This window comes from Otolemur garnettii, unplaced genomic scaffold (genome assembly GCF_000181295.1).
Source record: "Otolemur garnettii isolate 467f Iridium unplaced genomic scaffold, OtoGar3 scaffold00075, whole genome shotgun sequence".
Lineage (NCBI taxonomy): Eukaryota > Metazoa > Chordata > Mammalia > Primates > Galagidae > Otolemur > Otolemur garnettii.
Genome location: NW_003852470.1, coordinates 3102633 through 3124779, shown reverse-complemented (window position 1 = coordinate 3124779; position 22147 = coordinate 3102633). Strand labels below are relative to the sequence as shown.

General features: G+C 49.6%; 1 protein-coding gene across 7 annotated transcripts in view; it reads right to left on the bottom strand.

Moving 5' to 3' along the window:
• Positions 1 to 18166, bottom strand: part of EBF3 (early B cell factor 3) — a 125713-nt gene extending 107547 nt beyond the window's left edge. For 5 of the 7 annotated variants that reach the window (XM_023515623.1, XM_012807775.2, XM_012807776.1 and 2 more), the window contains exons 1-6: positions 17508 to 17641; positions 17246 to 17402; positions 16816 to 16879; positions 16057 to 16112; positions 12921 to 12994; positions 11231 to 11299 (exon numbers count right to left, since the gene is read on the bottom strand). In XM_023515623.1, coding sequence (XP_023371391.1) covers positions 11231 to 11299; positions 12921 to 12994; positions 16057 to 16112; positions 16816 to 16879; positions 17246 to 17402; positions 17508 to 17641 — 554 coding nt within the window. Of the gene's footprint in view, positions 1 to 11230; positions 11300 to 12920; positions 12995 to 16056; positions 16113 to 16815; positions 16880 to 17245; positions 17403 to 17507 lie in introns of all 7 variants that reach the window. The other 2 variants (XM_003794057.2, XM_012807779.1) reach the window with 2 other exon arrangements.
• Positions 18167 to 22147: the final 3981 nt, after the last annotated feature.

Here is a 22147-nt window from a genome sequence, read left to right as displayed (position 1 = left end):
GAAAGGAAGCCAAGAAGGGAGCGGGAGGGAGGGAAGGAAGGGGAGAGATGGCAAAGCTTCCAAAACCAGAGCTCTCCCCACATCAGTCTGTATAGGATTTCTTAACCTTTCAGATAACCATCCCCAGGAAGATAACTCCGGAGAACCCTAACCGATTGCTATGGTCTAATCCTATGGATCATTCAGGCCCGTTTAAAGCATTTGAAGAAAAATGGCCAGTGCAAAGCAGGTGATTGATCAGAAAGCTCTGTAAATCAAGCGGATTCGGTACAGTCCTCCGGCCTCCACAGCTAGGGTTCCATCTATGATGATAAATTAGCATTAGATGGAACCTAATGAGTTTACTAAACATTTGGGATTTGTGCTAATAAACTGGCTGGCTGTGAACTAGCAGAAGCCATGAGCAGCCCCAGAGCTCTCTCTTATCTCCGGAACATGACAGTTAAACCACGCTTCCAATCTGCGATCAATTCATCACCCGACACCATTGTACATTCTTCACAAAAAGATAATTACTGCTTCCCTGGATCAGAACACTCATATTTCCTTGGAATTGCAGGTCTTGATAGCAGGCCCTGTCACCACTTCCTTCGAGCCACACTGTACAGCTCTATTTATGATCATTATTTTCACCTAAACAAGCCTTTTTCCTCAACTTGATAACGAAACCTGCTATGATGAGAAGGGAACAGTTAAGACATTGTTTCCTCTGCGGAGTGCTTTTACGTTTAGTGGAGGCCGCTGACAAATATTTTATTCAGAGCATTAGTAAAAGTTTCCACTCGTTAGAAGATAGCACTGCCATTTCCTTCAAAAAAGTAAAAAAAATAAAAAATAAAAAATAAAAGACATGTTCCTGGCTCTGATTTGTTAAAAACAGACAGGGGGTAAGAGAAGCAGCAACGTCACAGGGAATAAATCAAAACATGATTAAAAAGCCCATAGCAGGTTTAGACTCACATGCTCGCAGCGTCCCTGCTTCCCACTCCTAGACCCTCCGTCCTCGCCTTCCAGGGATCTGCCCTGGCGACTGGTCAACTCTGTTTGACCCCCAGCACACGCAATAAATTACCATAACACACAACTCCGAAACAATGTAAATTAGTTACTGCTCACAGTCTAATAAATGGGAACAAATGTGTTTGGGGCTGGAGCGGGGCTCTGGATGCCGTAATTGCTGGGAATAATTGTAATGGGGCCTTAGGAAACACGAGCAGCACTCGCTTGCCATGACAAATGCCCCAGACCCAGTAAATATGCTCCAACCACAAGACTTGGAACAGCCGGATGGTGTTTTTCCTTTAGTTAAACGTACGCATGGACTTTGCTTCATCCACGAGTATATATGAAAGTACTTTTAAAACTATAAGGCACTTCTCTGTCTCATGGTGGTCTGAACCAAGGCAAGTTTATTTTCATCTGAAACCCTTTGCCTGGATTGTCTGTGGCAGGCTGTACTCCAGGAGAGGCCACATGCCCACGCAGGACAACTCGGGTGACATGGCAGAGAGGGAGCCCCTGGCTAGGGGGAGGAAAGAGGGCAGAATCCAATTTTGAGTTGCACAAACGCACACCTCTGGACAGGGAACCTCTCGCCACTTATTAACTTGCATAACTCATTTATTTGTTCAAAGTAATGATCTTTGGGGAAAGGGCTGTTATATTTAGAACCTGCTTGTCAAATTTAATAAATGATAGTGATTGCTGCATTTTTCCCCCCTGAAAGCACTTTCCCAGGTCCTTCCGCCTTTCCCTGGGGCCTCTGCTGGCCAGGGATGGACGGCAGCCCACATCTCGGTAACTGATGGCTGCTGCCCAGTGGCCGGATTGGGCCAGTGACCTCGGACAGTGGGAACCAGCAGCACGTCCAATCCAATGCCTCACTCGTTTCCTGACCCAATCTTCCTCGTGTCAGAGGATGAACCGCTTCATTGAGAAAATGGAAATGGAGGGGAGCTCCCTTTGGCAACATTTCCAATAACCGAATATCAAGGAAGAGGGGCCGCCGGGGGACCACCCCATCCCAGCACACTGATCTGATTTACAAACCTTTCCTAATGTGAAACAAATGCTGTGGGTGTGAATTCATACTTAACCATAAAAACCCTCGCATTACTCTGTCTCGTATTAAATACCACATATAACTCTCAGCAGGTTTTATGTTGTGTTTTACTGTCAGCAGTGGCTAAAGCTGGCCTAACATTTTGTTTGGCAATTAGGAAAATTTGTAGTTTAATTTATTAAACCAAAAAAGCCAACAACTACACTGAATACTGAATTCATTCCATTTTTATGCCATGGGGCAGTATATTTGCCTTCCCAATAATTTAATCATTCTCCTTTTATGGCCTATGCTACTTAAATATTCCAGAATAGTATTAGTGAGAAAATAAACCCCCAATAAGAAGTGAAATTGAGCCACACCGCTTAAATAAATTCTCAGTAAAAGATTAAAATGCTTAAATTTCCTTTGCAAAAGAGCTAAATGCTTTTAAAAGCAATAAACAGAAGGGAAGTAGGACACCCAAACTTCCAACAGCCCAGAGGACCCCACAGTTGACATCCAGAAGCCAAACCATGAATGTGTGGCTAATAAGCTTGGGGGTGAAGGATTTCAGTAGAAAAACACCACGACATGGGAAGAAAAGAAAAATATTGCCCAGAAACCTTTAAGAAGAAAAAACCAATTGTAATTCAAAAAGTATTACCAGCGAGCTATGAAGTCATGAAGAGATGCGGAGAAAACTTAAGGATGTATTGTTCAGTGAGAGCCCGTCTAAAGGGCTGCACTGCTATGATTCCAACTATGTAACATTCTGGAAAAGCTAAACTACAGAGACAGTAAAAAGATCCGTGGTTGCCAAGGGTTTCGGAAGCGGGGGAGTGGAGAGGGCAGAGAAGCCATTCTCCGTGATTCCTGATTCAGTTACGGAGATACATGTCATGACACATTTGCCAAAACCCACGGAGCGCACAGCGCCACGGGTGAACCTACTGTAAACTGTGGACTTGGGTTAATATTAACCATCCGTTCAGTTGTGACAATGTCCCACAGCCAGGCACGACGCTAGGGGAATCCGTGAGGGGAGGCGGGGGAAAATGGAAACATTGTGCTTTCTGCTCATTTTTTCTAGACACCTAAAACTGTTCTAAAAAATAAAGTCTATTAATTGTTTTTTAAAGTGTTATCATCAGAACACCTTTAAATCTAGATGATACCAAGGCCAGGGCAGCATGTGGCTGGTGGGGCTGCCCTGTCCCTGCTCCATGGTCACCGCACCTGCCTGCCTCTCCCCGTCTCTTCCTGGCCATGGGGTGCCGTCCCACAGAGCTGACTCCCGCTTCTCAGCTGTGACAACGTGGAAAGGGCACCTGCACTGATCCGCCAGGACAGCATTGAGGATCGCTTGGCCACATCCCCGGGCACCGATATTCCTCGAACTTAAGGGATGCTCAGGGAGGAACAGCATCCCAGACCCCAATGCCAAGAAGATCAAGTGGGCTTTGCTGGGTATTATTTAAAATAAGGGGGCACCCCACATACACACTGACTTTATGACAGTTACACGTGATGGGATTTGGGGGGAAGCATCCCTTCTCTGCAAACCCTGTCCCTTGCCCAGAGCAGGGGTGGCCCACTGGGACGTCCCCATCACTGAATTCCAGGCTTGTGCACATGCGTCACCCTCAAATGGCCCCCAGCCCAGGTGTGGACCTCCTGACCTGTCCTTCCGGGACTCCACAACACCAGCCTGGACATTCCTGTGCAAGTTTTCCATTTTGGTGAAAACTCACAGAAAGGGCCAGAGGGTGCAGCCCCACAGGAAGCCACTGAGGAAACCTCTGTGGGATGGCAGGCGGGCAGCCAAGGCTGGTCTTTCTCCCTTTGTAAATTCCTCATCACAAGGGCAAATGTTTCTAGGGCCTTAGACACTGCCAAAGTTGTGTGGTGCTATATTGCTTTAATGTGGCACCCTGCCCCCAACTGCCGTCTGCTGAGAGGGACGGGGAAAACACAGGCAGCAGGGAGGAGGGAGGAGGAGGATGGGAGGGGGCGAGGGAGGAGGGGGCGGAGGCAGGGGCGCGGCTGGAGCTGCCTGTCTGGGCACAGGCGCGGCCTCCTCCCCAGATGTGTGAGCAGCTCAGTCTCCCAGCAGAGACACGCTGGAGCCGACTCCTTCCGCTCGCGGGGCCTGGGCTCCAGGTCCTACCACAACACGCCTGCGAGCCCCTTCCTTCCCGCATATGTTAAACTCATTTCCTAGAGAATGGGGGGGCAGGCGCTGCCGCACCGCCGCGTGGAGGATGCTCCGTCCACCCGCCCGCTTCCCCATGTGAATTTTGAGTGTTTTCTAGCAGAGTGACTTCCAGTGAAGGAATTACAGAGGGATCGTTTTCATTTGTTTTGTTTTTCAAGGGAAGGGGAAATGAGTGATTCAAAAACAACTAAAATAAGAGTTTCCCTGTGGCCCCCCCATGGTGCTCTACATGGAATTGTTGGCAAATTTACAGCATTTACCATTCTGACAGATATGAGTGACCTTTGCTGAATAAATCATTTTGAAAATGGTTTTCTCCAGCTTTTGCAATTTAATGAACACTAGTTACCCCAAAGTCGAAGGAGAGTATAAAATATAGCAACAAAAAAAACCTTAACCCATGAAATTCCCCCACTTATTTTTCTAAGTGATAGCCATATTTTATTCTAAAGTATGAATAATACCAGCATAATGTCTCATTATATAGAGTTTTGACCACAAACATTTTTGGGAGATTTGCTATTAAGATACACAAACAAGAGGAGCCAGTGTTGTGGGAGCTGGTAGAGGGGGGAGTGAATGGTTTTCATTCTCTGGACTGTAGGCTCCTCCAGCCCTGCCAACTGCAGGTTAAGCCCCTGAGTTTTCACTTCCTGTACCCCCACTTGTCAATCACTTCCTGTCTGCAACGACAATTTCCATCATTAGAGCCTGGAATTTTTATCTCCTCCAACGTGGCTCCCTTTGCCACTGTTAGTTTGAATTCTGATAAATTATTCACCGCCTTTAAAAAGTAACCGAAAATTACAGCACCACCGTGAGCCTGTATCTAGCAAAGATCGCCATCATCCTGGTCTGCCTCCTAAATGCTGTGACAAGGCCAGCATCTCCTGCTTTCTCCAGCATCATAAGAAGGCCTCTGGCCAGCCCCAATTATCTCCTGGTGCACAGAGTAATTATTTGCTTCCTGTAAGCATGCGTAACAGAACCCAGAGTTTGGACAGCGTTCCATAAAGTAATCCAATTCATCCCTGCCATCCTAACACAATTACAGGCACTGCAATATCTTTGCTCCTCACCTGATAAGGCTGCCGCAGAGGCGCAGGATGGTTTGTGTCAACATGCCTCCTGGAGGATAGCTTCTGACAGCCCCGTTCCAGCCCCTTCCCTCCACCCCTGCGCTTTCATACCCGGCTGCAAGCTACCTCCAGTCCTGTGCAGGCAGCACTGAAGAGGTTCCACCCTTGCACAGGCAGACAGGGAATCCGAGTTGGTTAAGAGTGCTGCGGAAGTCATTGTGGGTGTGTGGCTTGTTTTCAAAACCTGCCCTGGACTGGCCTGGCGGGTAAGGCAGCCATAAATCTCACAGGCCCTCTCGGCCTAGACCAGAGATGCAGGCAGGGCCTGGCAGTGGCCCTGACCCGCCTCGGCAGGCGGCCACGCTCACTGTGGCACACGGTGGCGGTTCCTGCACAGCCGTTAGCAGGCACAGTGCATGCTCTAATCTCAGGGGTTACGGGCAGAGCAAACACACAGAGTGGGCACTGTTCCTGACACCTCCCTATTTAAATGAAAACATGTCATCAAAACATGCCTCAAAAATGCAGCTCTTCCTTTTCTGTTTATTTTCAGAAGTTTAGAGGAAAAAATGTTACAGGATGAATGAATGCAATGAACTTTTTGCCTCTCCTCACTGGTGTTGCCAGGGAATAAAACAGCCATTCACACCTGAGCTCGGCGAAGCCAAATGGGGATGGTGCCAGCCAGAATCAAGATTCTTTGTAGCCACGTCCATTCATCCAGAGTATGCTTTAATATTGCCAAATTTCTAGTCAGTATTTTCCCTCCACTGAAGTCCTAATGTATTAAAACAGACCCTGAACCCAAGAGTGTCTCAAATGCACAGCCATCGCCAAAAGAAGAACTCTGGGATCCCGAAGCCTGCTCAAGGATAATTATATTCACATCTTTAAGAAAACTGAGAAGGAAAAATTAACACCAAACTATACTGTTTTCATTTCATTATGCAGATGAAATGACAAGTTGTCATTTAAGAAGTTAATAAACAGTCTCCGTTTTGCAGGTTATCCAAATGCTACTGAATAGAAAACCTTGGATCCCTAAATGATGTGTAATTAAAATTATTTTTAAAATCCTCCTTGACAGGCCAGGGCTTAGCCAAAATGTAAATGACATTAAAGAAGACAATGAATTTAATTTTATTTAATGTCCCTTTTTGCAGATCCTCATTTACATAGCATTTTTAACAAAAGCGTTGACCTTATAAATGCTGGCATTTGTACAGCTTCCGCGGAGTTGGATTTAATCACGCTCGTGCAAAGCCATGAGGGAGGAAGCTTTAAGTTCTCTGCCTGGAGATGGAGTAGGAATAAAAACATTGGGACTGGTCAAATGTTTATCCTCCCCGCTTCTGAAAACAACCTGACAAGAAGATGTAAAGGGCTAGGGAATAACCCGGTGCTGTTTGTAAGGCTTGGTAATAATCATACATAATCGTTTGGAAATATAGCTAATAAAAAATATAATGAGTGTTCAGCAAAATCGGCATTAGGCCCAAATTACATGATATTAATACTTGAACAGGTGCAGAAAGGCGCTTTAAATGAGGTAAATGAATAAAATGTCCCAGAGCACAACTGTGTGTGCTGACAAAAAGTCAATCCCATGAATAATTCAGTGAGTAGGACTGCCAGCAAAGGTCGGCTCTCTTTGACCTTTGTGACAGGAAGTGAAAGGAAACACTGTTGACTAAAAAAAGAGAGAGAGAGGGAGAGAGAGAGAAAGAGAAAGAGAAAAAAAAGAAAGAAAGAAAGGAAAAGAAAACCTCCAATCGTTCCTGGGCTATCGTTTTGCAAAATCACTTTAAAGGTGTAAACTTAAAACGCAGGAATGAATCAAAGTAAGTCTTTGCAGGGTCTGAGCGGGTGGGGGGCACAGAGTTAAAACGGTCGGTAGTTAGGTCATCTGGATACAGATAATGTGAAATCACAGACAATGGAAGGTTAAGCAAATAATATTTTTCTACAACCCAATGTCAATTATGTATAAAAATCTGAGGTCAGCTGAAAAGTATTTTCAGAGCCCACAGGGTTGAAATTTTGTAACAGCTGTTAAATATGACAAAAACTTCGCCCTCCCCCCCAAACTAAAGCTATTCCAAACTCTGTATGAAAGAAAATGGGGTAAACAGATGTCTGGCTTCTAGACAGGAAAGTAGGACAGACTTGGAATGATAAGTCTCCCCAACTCTATAGACTGATGCCAGATTTATTGGGAAGGGGGCACTGCTTGGTGCGGAGATGCCAGCGAGTGGGGCGCAGGAGACAGTGCCATCTGGAACCACCCTGCTGAGCCTGCTCCCGGCACTGCGTGGAGCCCACTGCGTGTACCTGGCTTGCTTGGGCAGTCACGGCAGTGCTCCCGCAGCCTCCCACGGCCGGCCTCCCCGGTTTGCAACAGTTGGACCCTACGCCTTTGGTCCACTCGGGCTGAGCAAGGAAGAAGGAAAAGAGGATAGCACCTCCCTGGGCATCCCTAGGGCTCCCCAAGGAAACAGATGGAGGTGGCACAGTGAATGCTGTGAGCCAAAGTGTGGTTTTGGTTTAGCAGCTATACCGACATCCTGTAATCATTTGCAGCCCTTGGAATGTACGGGTGAAACAGGAGAGATTTATCTGTTCATAGTTGGGATATGTGGACAATGGGTGTTCCTAATGAAGACCATCTGCTTTTGTGTTTTCCCAGAAAACATTATTCCACAAGGAAAATGATACTCCCATCCTTTTCAGCAATACCATAAAAAACCATACATATATGCGGGTGTGCATACACACACATGCATCTACATGTACGCGGGTGCTGGACGTGGGCCTGCCTCTCCCCTTACTGGCCTTGGGCCCCGCAGGTCCCTAAGATTTACCATGAGATACTCCTGTAGTATCTCTTTATTGACTGTGCTTTTTACTTTACACTGTTATGTTTCCGTTTACTCCATAAGTTGTTATGTTATTTTAAATATACTGCAGTATAGTTATATCCATGGAGCTATAAAAAAATTGTTTCTCTATCAATGTTTTATGAGGAAGAAAACAGTTAACGTAACTGCAACCCTTATAATACATTAAAAGGGTTTTGTAATGCGAAACACCCTCGCTTTTCCCAATTTTTTACTCTGAAGGGTCTTCCATGCCACACGTAAGTATTTAATGCTTCTGAAAGATAACTAAACTAAATTGTGTAATTAATTGATTTAAGGTGTCAGAGTCTATAGAATGTGATTACCCTGCCAGAGCAGGGAGCTTACTTCTCTGTTCTCATAACACAGAAAGGCAGTGTCGACGTGCAGGAGAGGCTCCGTGTGGGTTAGAACAAATGTGGGCCCATTGATCTCAATTCAGGTTGGAATTATTGGTTTATATCCTCAGGACAAATATGCCTTATCTGGTCAGAACCTGCTAAACGTATCCAAAGGCCACAAGGAGCCGGCAAAGCAGATTGTATATAATTCTTTTTTAAGCCAACTAACCAAGTGACGATACTACTGCTCGGGACCTGTACACTGGCTCAGCAGCCTGATGGGACACTTTTATTCTCCAACACTCAAAAGGAAACGCAGAATAGAAACTCAACACAGGCAACAAATAGCCCACAGCAATGATTATCATTATGAAATCAAAACACACCCCCGTTGTGAAAGAGAACCACAACCACTCTAAAGAGATTCCCTCCTATAGGTATTTTTCTTTCTCTGATTAACATACCTTACGCTAGTAAACACTAAATTCTTCATTTATTCACCTTGAAAAATGTTTTAGGCTGGAGATAGAACCAATGTTGCAATCATTTCACAGGGATTTACAGCAAGCAACAAAATGCTAATAGTGTGTTGCCATTCTTAAGTGACACCTCTTAGGAATCCCAAGAATGTAACACTGTCCTTGTCATCTCACAAAACTATCCTGACTTTAAAATCTCAACTATAGAAAGTGATCACAAATTCTATAAAACTATCATATCAGTGAATGTAGAAGCTGAGCAGATTTTTCATCAATAATTAAGACCTCCAAAGCATTTATGCCAGACATAAATGGAGCCTCGATCCTCCTTATTCAAATAAACATGGTAGACCCATTAACCAAATGTTTTCACATTTTCCCCCTCCTCTCATGCTTCTAGAATATCAAATAATTGCACACTTCTCTCACGTTGTAGAAATATAAGTAATCTTAGGACATATTTTAATTAACCAAATATAAGAAAACATTTGCTCAGGCAAGAATTAAAGAGTATATTTCTGCATATCTGAGGAATATATTTCCCATCATGTGATTAAAAACTTAGTGCTAGAAGTTACTCAGTATTGGCAGTCAATAAAGGATTGAATATTGTACAACTCCAAAGCGATTTAGAAGGAAAAACATAGCATCCAAAATGTTACTCAAATAAATCTCATGATTTAGAAACAAATCCTCTTCTTAAATTTATAAATATCACTCAAAAGATGAAACACTCTCATAATCTCGCATTCAAAGCAAACACGCACACCTTTTCAAGCGTCCCAGACAAGATTCCAACAGCTCCAACACTTTCAGCCAATTAAAAAAATGAAATAAATTCAGTTACAAAACAACAATCCAAGGCCATATGATTTTCATAGTCACAACACCACAGACAAATATAATTAAATTGATTTTTGTAGTTTAAGTTCTATAAAGTGTTGAACTTGTTCTCAATTGCCTGAGTGACGGCCACAACTGGTCAACCCTATTTGATTACTAATAAGAGAGCTGTCCCTTCTGTCAGATACCAAACATTCTCCACTAAGCAAACAGCTATTCCAGCTAGTTAAACATTAGCATTGCTCTCCACTGGTGGTGCGTATTTCTTTAGGCTTAACTCATGGAGTTTTCCGGGTTTAATTTTTCAGACACTGGACAGTAAAGTTCATGATCAAAGATAACTCTGTAATGAAAGCTGCTGAAACTCAACCCCTCTTCAAGACCATCCAAACCTCTGCTTCACTAAACTGGTGTCATATGTACATGTCCAACATTTATTCAATTTGGGTACCAATTTCAAAATCTGCAGTCAGTCACATGCTGGGCCTTGTACTGCTACCCATTGTTGGGAAGAAAGAGATCTACTCCAGGTCACCAAAACCCAGTGATTTGAGCGAGTGCTGGGCAAGGAGGGTGGCGGTGTTTTTGTCATTTCAACTAAAGCAATGCCAAATGCACATTAACACTGTGAGAACTAATGATTGGTATCTGCAAGGATGCAACTTGCTGCCCAAGGAACGTGATGGATAGCAAGATGAAGAGCGGGGAATGTAAAGAATGCATACAGCTAATCTAGTTATGGAAATTAATGTTGGAACATGGAACCAGCATGTGTAATTAGTTTCAATTATAACAACTTTGGTTTGTTAGTTACATATTTGCTACTTGACATAAAACGACAGCCACAATTGGAAAAAAATTAGGAGACATTTTGCAACTAATTGAGAGCAGATTAAATTCATTCTAACATTGGGCGACAATTACAACAGTAACACCACCCAAGTTTCAACTTCAACTATCATCTGAGATAAAAATAATGCAAAAATGAAATACTTGTTAACAAATTAGCAAAAAGCATTTTATGACAGATCTCTGGGTTTAAAGCCAGAAACTCTCTAGGCATAAAGTGCCCCTCACAGTGAGAGCAGTGGCAGATGAAACTGCTTCCCTTGACAACTCGCAAGCAATTACCGAATCCCCACAGAGCGAGCCACCAGGTTTCCAAGTCAACCCACCTGTGCACGACTACGGCGGCGAGGACAACAAATGGTACAGTGCCCAAGATGAGCTCAACACCAGTCTCAAAAACATGGAGCCACTGGAAACCAAGCCAGGCAAAGGGTTTTGCTGTTGCTGCAGTTTTATTTGGAAAAATAAAGAAGTCATCCTTACCTGTCAATGATTACAGGGTCTGAGGGCGTCTCATTTCTATTGCCACAACTTTTCTTGTCGCAGCACCGGCTGTGGAGCAATTGTAAACAGTGGTTTTAACATGCATTGCAGCCTTTCATGCTCCACTTGTACGTTTTTGTTGTCGTTGTTAAGTCTTGACAATGAAGTGATAAAGAGTCAAGAAAACAGTTGTCCTACCAGTGCAGTTTGGCAAATTTAAACCCAGTGAGTTCACGTGCTCTGCAGCTAAACTTACCATGTAACTTTCTACCGGAAGGAGCAAAGTTGAACCTATCTATTAATATTAGGAGGGCAGCCGGAGTACTACATAAATTGTGATACTAAAATATGGAAAACATGTTGTTGGTGTTTGTCTTTGCAATGAACTGAGGAGAAGGGGAGGCAGGAGGCTTGGGAATAACTTTTCACAGCTTTGCCTTTTATTTACCTCTAATTGTCAAGCTGTTATTTCTGGAAAAGATGCAAGATGCCACCTTCGACCAATATTTCTTTTGGGCATTTATTAATTATAACCACAAAAGCGTGCGGCAATCTATCGCAAACTTCTATTGTTCCTTCTTTAAGCCTACCTTAACTCTGTTATTGAAACTTTAATTAAAGCAGAAATGAAACAAAAATGTTATGCTTCTTGCATTTTAAAAAAGCATACTTGTATAATGGTTACATGTCTAAATTAGCTAAATTAACACCATATGGTAGGCAAAGTATATAAAGCCTTTTAAAGCTGACAGCTAAAGTGATTAAAGAAAGTCTACAGTCTTCCACTTAGAGCTTAAATCACATCTGTGCGCTTTCTATGTTAATTGCAGTACATGCAGAAGTGGATAATAAAGAAATTCCACTTTATTGGTTGTAATTTATATTTATTACCTGATATGAGAAAAAGTCAGCTTTTGTATATTAGTGCTGTAACAATATGTCTGCTCAGAAATGGCATTTAGGCGATAGGCGTCACAGCAGGCAGAGGATGCCCCTTAGAGTACGCGGCCTGCTACTGTAGCCTGGGAGCCTGCAAAGCACTTCCTTAGTATTCCTCCCAACTATATTTCACATGCCACATATACAAAGTCAATGATGCATTTTTATTTGTCATGTAGGGGTGAAACTCTTGTGGTAGTTAGAAAAAAACAGGTGGGAAATTGCTCTTCTGACAGAGATCTCAAGTAATGTGCGTGCTTCCTAACAACAATATGAACGACGCATCGCTGCTCTAGGGAAGAGGTTAACTGACAGAATCACAATCCAATTCGCACATACACGAGCTCTATAATAAGTACAAAAGAGTTTCCTTTTTATCAATAACAGACAATTGTATATCTCAGGATGCGAGCGCCTGAGAAAGAAGTAGTGAAATGATTCCGAGTGATCTCTGACTCCTCCGGCACCGAGGACAGACGCATCACCCAGACTTGTTTTCATTTTTGACTATATTGCAGCGACACGGCCAACATATTAATTCGCTCTGCTGAGCAGCCGGTCGCGCTGATCGTCCTCACCCGGGAAATGAGAACCGGCTCCTGCGCCCGGCATGCGGCCTCGGGCCGGTTACATTTCAATCGATGGCCTCCCCGAAGTTGGGCGGGGTGGCGGCGCCCGGCCCGGCGTCCTTTGTAGACGCAGCTGGCGCCGAGGCCCCCGCGCTCGCGCCGCCCTGCCGCCCAGCGCTCACCTGCACATTATCTCGTGGGTCAGCAGCACGCGGCACATCTCCGGGTTCTTGTCCTGGCCCTCGTAGACGATGGCCTGCGCGGGGACAAGCAGAAGCTGGGGTTATGCGGCGCCCGAGGCTTTGGCGCCAAATCGCCCCAGGTGCTGCGGGCCTAGCTGGCAGCAGGTGCACGGCGGGCGCGGGGAGGCCTCCCGCCCCTCCCCGGACCCCCTCCGGCCCCGGTCGTCCCCGCAGCGGGGCTAGGCCGCTGTGGCTTCGCCCTCCGCTGCCTCCTAGTCTCCTTCCCCGGGCGCCTGCCAGGCCTGCGAGGAGCCTTCGGCTCTGGAGGGCGCTGGAGGCTCTGGGTCTGCCGGGAGGGAGGCCCAGGCCCAGGCCCAGGGCAGGAGGGCGCGCTAGCACCCACCCCGGTAGCCGGAGTTCTTGGGTTTCTTTGGCCGCCGCCAGGCTGCGTCCTCGGGCCATTGTCTATACCGAGTTCCAATCTGCATGTGGAAGAAGCCGATCAGAACAAGCTGCGGCTGAAGAAACCGGGAAAGGCCTCCGCGGCGCAGGAGCAGTTTGCTTAGGGCCGTGCCTGCTCTGCCCTGCGCACTCCACGGGTTCAGGCAAGTCGGGCTCCCGGCTGCTCCCCGCGTTGCGAACCCAGGCGCCCGCGGAGGGCACGCCGCCCTGGCCCCATCACCGCCCAGAGCCTGCGGGACCGCCCAGAGTGACGGGCAACGGCCGGGGCTCCGCACGCCGCGGGTGTCGGGGGGCCGGGAGGGAAACCCTGGCGCAGCAGCCGCACGTGGCCACGCCGGGTCCGGGAGCCGCCAGCGCCCGGCAGGAGTGCCTGGGCCCCGGGGAGCCTGAGCCCGCGGGGCCACGTGCTCCTCGCCGGATGATATTTGGAAAAAAAGTGCTAATGGCCAATCTGGTGTTTATTTTGAAACTGCTAACAATGATTTTTCTCGGGTAAAAAGGCAGTGTCTGAGCGCACGCTCGGGTGGGTTTTGAGCAGAGGCTCCGCCAGATGGTGTGAAGCCCTAGGTGCGCTCTCGGCCGCGCTCAGCCCGGCTCCGCCGCCGGGGACCAGGAGCCGCCTGCGCCGCCGCCCGACCCGGCCAGGCCTCTACCGCCCGGCTGGCGAAAAGAGAAAAGAGAAAAAAAAAAAGGGGCCACTGGGGGAGGGGCGGAAAGCAGGGGCCGGGAGCTCCAAGTTCCCGGCAGAAAATTCCACGGAAGGGGGAGGGCTGTCCTCTCGCCAGTTCCCGCCCCCACCCCAATCTGGAAATTATCTGGAAATTGCTTCCAACCTCCTTGGGCGCTTCTGACACTTTCTTCCACTTCCAGGCGGACAAAGCCCTTTCTGGTGAAAGCCTGGAGCTGCCCTCCTGGGAACAGGGAAGGGTCTCCGCGAGCCCCTCTCCCCTAAACTCCCCCCAGGACCCCGGCTCAAAACCCTGGGAGCGATGGGTGTCGCCGCGGGCCACCAGCCGCCAGGGATTGGAGGGCGTGTGGCCGTGCTGGGCACCGGCACTTTTGAGAGTGGTTTGTCCTCGGATGGATCCCCGTATTTATATTTGATTTATTTTTTATTTTGTAGCACAAACAGAAATCCATAAACTGTCGGTTCAGCGCCATTGACTCTTTGATCAGTTACTGGGCTGTGTCTTTCTCTTTTTTCCTCCCATCCCCGTCAGGGAGAGGAGATTAAATGCCTTTATTTTCAGCCGTTTATGCCGCAAAGGTACCAGGCTAAACGCACAATAAAAGTGTTCTTGGAAGCCCCTTCCTCTATGCAACAGCAGAGAAACTTAGTCTGCCTACAAAAACCTCTTAATTAGACGACAGCGATTTCCTAAAACATTTAGCCGTTATGTACAAAGGAAATAAAAGCGCCCTGTCAACCAGCAGCCCGAGTTCCAGAGGCTTCTCTGAACCCAGTGAAATAATTACTCAATGGCACATGCCTCCTCTTTGTCAGAAAGACCTTACTTTACCTGTCGGATCTGTTTTACTCTAAGAGAAAACCACAGTTTTACCACTGCAGACATTAAAATCCAACGCCCTGGCAGCCTAGGTAAGGACAAACTTTTTAAGGGGAAATAAAACCTACAGACTAATTGTGTTTGGAGAGTGGGAGGCACAGTGCCGGGCTGCTAGCAGGAAGCCCCAGTGAGCCGTCACTTGACTCAGAATTCCTAAAGTTTGTATCTAAATGAAGCACAAGCTACTTTCATTTCGAAGCATCCAGCTTGCAAGCGCATTTTAAATCAATCTGTGCCAAGTGGATTTAACTTACAAATTGGACCCCCACACACACACTCTTTAAGAAAATGGGGAGGTCTTATTAAAAGCAACAGAATAAACACAACATACCACCCAGCACAAAACCAGCAGCCAGGAAACACACAATGTCAGAAAGCTTCCACTTAATCACATTACTGATAGCCAATAGTTATCATCGGAAAAGTTGACCAAGACAGGTTAAATAATTTAATAAGGAACTGCCTGTAATTATGTTATTTACAAGGTATGACAGAGGGTGGGAGAGGGAGCAAAGCAGTGGCCGGGGTGGAGTGACCCCTGGAGCTTGGGGCTTGAATTATGGAGCTGGGGGGCTGTGAGGTGAGGATGGGACAGAGAGGAACAAGGTGACTTTTCACCCCAACACATTTAACTTTTAAATCCAAATAAACGTCTCATATTACTAGACCATCACACTGGAAAGAAAAAATATGAACTGATCAAATCCAACCTGATGGGCTTTGGAAAGGAGTTGCCTTTGTTATTAAAAAAAAAAAAATCAGTGAAATGATTCCTTTCCAAGAGAGAAAAGAATTTAAACACAAATGGGGGGGGGGGGAATTTTGAAATTTTTCTGTCAAATATTAATTACCATAATTAATTAAGACAGAATACGATTCTAATCACAAGACATTCAATAAAGCATATATGTCCTATTGCAATGACAACATAAACTATTTTACCAATTGCACCATTTATTCCAATAAATATGGAATTCTCATTAGCATGTCAAGGAAGCTAAATGAAAAACAAATACTGAAGACCCATTTGTCAGTCCTCTGGTCCCTGAACCCCAGGACAGCCCCCTCAGCAGTGAGCTCTAGTGCACAGGCATAAACTTTCTTACCTGTTTGGTCATTGAATCTATGAGGCGAACATACAAATCCTGCTCTGTCCTGACTCCTGCAAGAAACAGACAAATTCTCGTCAGGATTTTAGTGATGCGCCTTGGGAAGGGCACCCAGAGCACAGGAAGTCAGTAACTCAGGACTGTTGCTGCGTGATGCGGCAAATCTCTTTAAAAGGGAAAAAGAGGACCCCAATCACTTCTTGCTCATTTTTTTCTTTTCTTAATTAAAAACTTTAATACTCTTAGGGTTTTGCACTTAAAGGGGCAAGAAATTTGCCTGGCGGAGAGCAGGCCCGGGGTTGCTGTGCCCACAGGCCTGTGTGATCATTTATTTTTAGAAAGGAGAAAGCCCTGAATGGAAGCTCAGTAAGAGACTGAACTCTTTCTAACGTCTCTCGAGGATTTTTTTTTAACTTGTGCACAGAAAGTTAAGTTATGCTTGGTTTATGGAGCTACCCCCATCCCAATAATTAACATTAATTTGCAAAATTGAAAAAAGTCACTTAAAAGTGATGTTCTGCTGGAGCCATATCGATCCCCTTTTTACTTCCTACTTCAAGCCCCACCGGTTAATCATGTGAAGTGCCATCGACTTATTGATCGTTTATGTTTTGTTTTCCTTCTATGCCATGAGAAGATTTCGTGTTTACATCCATGTCATTTTAATCTCAAAATCTTTATGTCCTTTAACCATCGCAGAGAAGGAGGCCAGCCGCTGCAGGGGCGGAGGAGGCAGCGCACAGGCAGGGCACTCACCGTTGCTGTACAGTAGCTGCAGTTTATAGTGGATGCCGTTGTTGGTTTTCTCGTTGTTTGGCTCCTGAAAGTAACGATAAACAATTGCATTTAGTGCGGTCGGTGTCAGGCTCGGCCACCGCGCTCAGTCCCCCTCCGCGACCGAGGCCCCACGCTCGGCCTCACACATGGCAGGATTCCTAGCTCGGAGCGGCGCGGTGATGTCACTTTCCTGCTCGAAGCCCAGCGTTCTCCTCGCCCCGAGTGCGTCTGAGGGCGCAGAGAAGTCGCCCAGCTCTCCGCAGTCCCGGGCGGCCGCACGTGGCGGCGGCGCAGGGTCGCCGGGCGGAGCGGTACCCGCCGAGGGGGGCCCTCCGAGCCCCCGCGCGCCGGCACCGCCTGCCTCCCACTTCTAGAAAGAAAGAGAGTGTGAGCGTGTGTGTGCACTTACTTTCTCTTTCTCCACAAAGTCCACAAAAGCGGTCCTCTCAATCTCCACCGGCTGCCCCTGCCTGTCGTAGAGCGCCAGGACGAAGTGGAAGAAATTGGATTTCCGGAGGTTGGAAGGCGGCTGCTTCTCGAAGTGCGCCCGCGCCAGCCCCACGCCGCTGCGAGAGGAAAGAGACAGCGGCCCGGTGAGGAGCGAGGCGCCCGCCGGCGGAGGGGGCCGGGCCGGGCCCGGGCCGGGGCGCGCGGGGGCGGCCGGTACGTACCTCTGGGCGGCCGTGTTGGCGTCCACCACGCCCGCCGTGTGCATCCAGGAGCGCACCGGGTTCATGCCGCTGCCCAGCGGCTCCTCCTTCATGGTTGTCCCCCCGCGCGGAATATTCTCCTGAATCCCAAACATGAAAACTGCTGGCGGCGGCCGCGGCTCCCGGCCGAAAGCGTCTCCTCGAGCGGCGGCGCTCGGGGCTCGGCGGCAGGCGGCTGCCCTGGCCGCCCTCGCCTTGCTCGGCGCCTGCGGTCCGGCCCGCCGCCGGCTTCAGCCCGTCCCGGGCAGGCGCGACATACACCAGCGGCCAGGCGCTCCGGACGGCCGAGGGCGCGGAGGCGGCGACACCGGCGGCGGCGCTGCTTCTGGGGAGCAGGACGCGGTGGCCGCGGCGGCGGTTGTTGTTGTTGTTGTTTGCAGGCGCGCTCAACGTGGTGTCATCCTAGCCAGGCGGCGTCCGCGGCTGCAGGACACTGCGGGATCGCCCGCTTCTGGCGCGGCCCGCCTGCTCCAAAGACAAATAAACGGGGCAGTGAGTGCTGCGGCGCAGTCCCGGGCGCAGGCGGGGCGCGGCGGGGCCTGGAGCGGCGCGCGCAGCGGACGGAGGCGCACAAAACTCAGCCCTCTCTCCCCGAGGAATGGACCCTTTCCCGGGAGCCAAAACTCGAAGCCCCCGGGAGCGGCGCTGTCAGAGGGTGACGTCGGGGGGCGGCGCCTGCGCCATATATGGCAGCGGCCGCCCCTCGCCGCGCCCCTCGCCGCCGCCGCCGCCGCGCTCGCCGACTGACTGCCTGACGGCGCCGCGAGCCGGCCCGAGCCCCGCGAGCCCCGCGAGCCCTGCCGCCGCCGAACGCCGCCGCCCCCTGCCACGCGCCGCGGCTCCGCGCGCCCAGCTGCAGCCAAGGAAGTTACTACTCGCCCAAATAAATCTTGAAAAGAAACAAACGCAGCCAATGCTCAATTGCAGCTTGTCCCCCTAATACCTGCCCGCAAACCCTGCCACACAAACACTTTGAGCTGGGGGAGAATTGGGGGAGGGGTGTAAAACGCCGAGGCGCCCCAAGTTGCCCAGATGCATACAATAAATGCAAGGGGCTGCAGCTCGCCCTGGGGCGGCCCGGGGGGAAAAGAAGGGAGAGGCAGGTCGACCGCAGGGAGGGGGGCGGTGGGAGGGACAGTCAACCGGCTGGGAGGAGGGGTGCCCAAGGCTCCCCCACCAAGTCCGGACCGGCAGCTTAGCCTGATTTCTGAGCAGACCCAAGGCTGAGTCGGGTCGGTCAGCCCCATTCTGAGCCCCGCTGGGCGCCCCATGCTTCCTACCCCGGCGGAGGCCGCTGAGTGCGGGACAGGGAACCAACGTCGGAGGCAGGCTATGCCAGACTCTCCCTCTCCCCCGTGGTCGCGGTAGACTCTGGTCCCAAGCCTGTCCTCAGGCGCAACGAGTGACAAAGACGGCTCCGGCCTCACTGGGCAGACGGGAAGCGTGCCTGGCCTCTCCAGCGACCAGGAGCCCAGTGTCCGGCCGCGCGACCTGCGCGGTGGTCAGATCGCCCGGGCACCCACCGCTCCATAAAGCCGAGCCAATGCCGCGAGTGTTGCGGCCCTGCCCTGTGTGCAGCGGGACTGGAGTGAGCGCGCGGCGCGCGGCTTCTCGACCTGGTTTCTAGGAATTGGGAGGGCAGCGGTGCGCAGGCAGCCCGTGGGCCCAGCGGCCCAGCTCCTGCAGCCGGGACTCGGCGCCCGGGCGCGGCGGCCCGCCCAAAGGACGTTTGTGCGACATGGAGTGGAGGCCCAGGGGACCACCGGGAACTGTCCCGGGCACTTCCCTGCCAAGAGAAATCAGGCCCTTTTGATTAGAGAGGGGGGAGGAAGAAAAGAAAAAGGTTTCAGGGAGCAACTGCGTTTCAGGACCGCCTCTTCCCGCTGGGTCTGGGGTGGCATTCCCTTTTTTCATGAATTGGCAGCGTGTGTGCGTTAATGTTTTAATTAATCGAGAAAATCGAAGTCCGATTTACGTTATCTGAGGACCCCTACTCCTCTTGGAAGGAGTGAGGAAAAAGATGTGCTGGAAAGCAATCTATTTTGCTGGTGTTGGGGGTTAATGACTATTGCCAAAGATAAGTGAATTATCAAAGCTGTTGCGCCGGTCCCATCTCAAAACCCATTACGGTGCCGGCCGTCTAATTAAATACGTAAGTATAATAAAATCATATTTTATGACTATTTGAGGGTAATGAGATTAGTCTTTAGAAGCGATCGCCACATATTAAAGATGCCAGTGTCTATAGAATGTTAATAACTTTAAATCAAAGTGTATGGAAACTATTCATGATAAATTAAAAGAAAATTTCTGTATTCCTAATAAGCCCAGTGCTTTCTACTTACAGAAGACCCTTGTGTAAGAGGGAACACTTTCTTCGTGGAAGGACAATGCAAAATAAAGTTGGTCATCAGTGGAGGGTGGGGTTGGGAAATGCTTTGTCTCTGGGTGCTTAGCTGCTTGGAGCTCACGCAGGGAGAGCGGCCAGGCGAGCGTTATTGTCAGAATATGCAAAGTGCCTTTTCGGGAAAAGATGAAGTTGGAAATAGGAAACAATGCTTTCTTTGTAGTGTACTTCCTAAAATGTCCAGCCTGTGCTGGAGGTGCCCCTTCCTTACGCTAACGAAAGTATCATGCTTAAAATCATTTACAGTATCTTTAATTCAGATTACACGCGCCAAGGCGATTTAAATCTGATTACCAAATTAGAAGGTTTAAAAACAAATCCTTCTAAATCTGATACTGTTGACTAAAGAGGGAAAAAAAAAGTTCTATAAGCCCATCACATAAGGTAACGATCCTGCCCCAGAAAGAAAAGGGGTTTTAAACCTTTTTGACAACAAATGCAGCTGCCCCACTATTTTGGACGATATTAAGCGAAAATGAATGCAAATCTGTGTTCAGCAGCCATCTGGCCCGAAATGGGGGAATCAGCTGCTCTCACAACAGGCTCGGAGGCTGAATCCATTTCAGCTCATTTTCTAGATCATCTGGTCCCGCACCCAAAGCGTGGAAAATACGGTCTTTATCATTCACCAACTTTATCTTTTTTGTCACTCTGCTGCTGGATCTGAGCTGTGGGCACAAGGACTCGCCGCCAGGGCAAGGTCTCCACCCCGGCCTGCTGCGGAGCGGCCTGGAAGGGCAGCCCCCTCGGCCCCCACCCCACCCCCAGATTTTCTATTTGATGGGCAGGAGCAGCGGCAGAGGGAAGCGAGGGGCAGAGCACCCAGGCCTGGGAGCGGGTAGGAACCGTGGGCCAATTCCCAAAAGTCCTCAGTACCCGGAGGTACTGAGGGCGTGTCTGGGCGCCTGGCCGCCAGCCGCAGTAGCCCTGCCCCCGCCCCTCACCCTTTCTAGGGGAACTCGGGCACCAGGTACCCAGGAGAGGGGGTGGCGAGGGACAGACTGGTACTTTGGAAGTTGCGCAGGCCCGCTGCTGCCCGCATTCTAACCTCTGCGTACAGAACACTCCCAGGGGCCAGAGGAGTGTTTAGGGGCTGGACCGGGCGGAGCCTGACCTTTGCCGGCCCGACGGGCCACAAACGGCAGCGGCGACCACTCAGGGCCCCGCGCCCAACGCGATTTGCACGGGTGGCCCTCGAGCTACCGCCGCCGCCTCCTCCTCGGAGGGTGGGAAGTATTCCTTTTGTGCGGATTTACGGGGAGAGGCTTCAATGAGCCCCCTCACATTTGCATTTAAATAGCGGCATCAAGCGCTTCGCGTGCCACACACCAGTGGGCTCCCAGATGTCAAGCTGGAGTCAGTCAGATGGCCAGTGCCCAGCTGTCCTCCCCATGTCGTGCTGGAGCAGTCACTGACCTTAAAGAGACAGCGCCCGTCACCCCTGGCGCCCTGCTTGGAGAGCGGCGTGCAGGGCACAGGGCGCAGGACGGAAGGTTCCGGCAGCGCTTGGACCGCTGACCCTCAGCTCCACCCGAAGCCTGGCCAAAGTCTGGACAGGCGAGAGCGATCCAGTCTCCCAGGTGCCGTACCCAAGCCTCCCTGCCCAGCTACTCAGTTCCCAAGCCGCCGCACGGTCAAGGCCTTGTGCCCCTGCCCACTGCCCACCCTTGGAGGGGGGTGCACTGCGCGTCATGAGGGAACGTGCCCCTCAGACCTCCACAGTCCTGGTCCTCCGCCGCTCCTTAGCGCAAGGCCTGGAGACAGGGAGTGGGGCTGATGCCGGCCTTTCAGCCACCTCCCACAGAAACTTCGGCCAAGTTGGGGGTCCCAAGGCAGAAGGCCCGCTGCGGTGGGCCCAGAGTCCAGGTCACGCTGTGAATGCCCCTTCGTGCTCAGGCCGAGCCCAAAGCGCCCGCCAACCTCCCTACCATCCTTCCAAAGAGTAAAAAACTGCATTTCCGGCGTTGACAAGTCAAGTCCCCCGGAGAATCAGGGGTCCCGAACGCGGCGCCCCAGAGGGCTCACAGCAACAATCCCAGGCTGCCTGGCTGTGTCACTTGGATCCTTCAGGAAAGGGTGAGAGACAACGCGCCCAAGGCCTGCGGTTTGCGTCCAGCGGCCAGTGCCGAGTTGCAGGCACAGACCGCCCCCACGTCCTCCGCGCCCGGGGGTCACGCCCAGATGGTGCAGACCT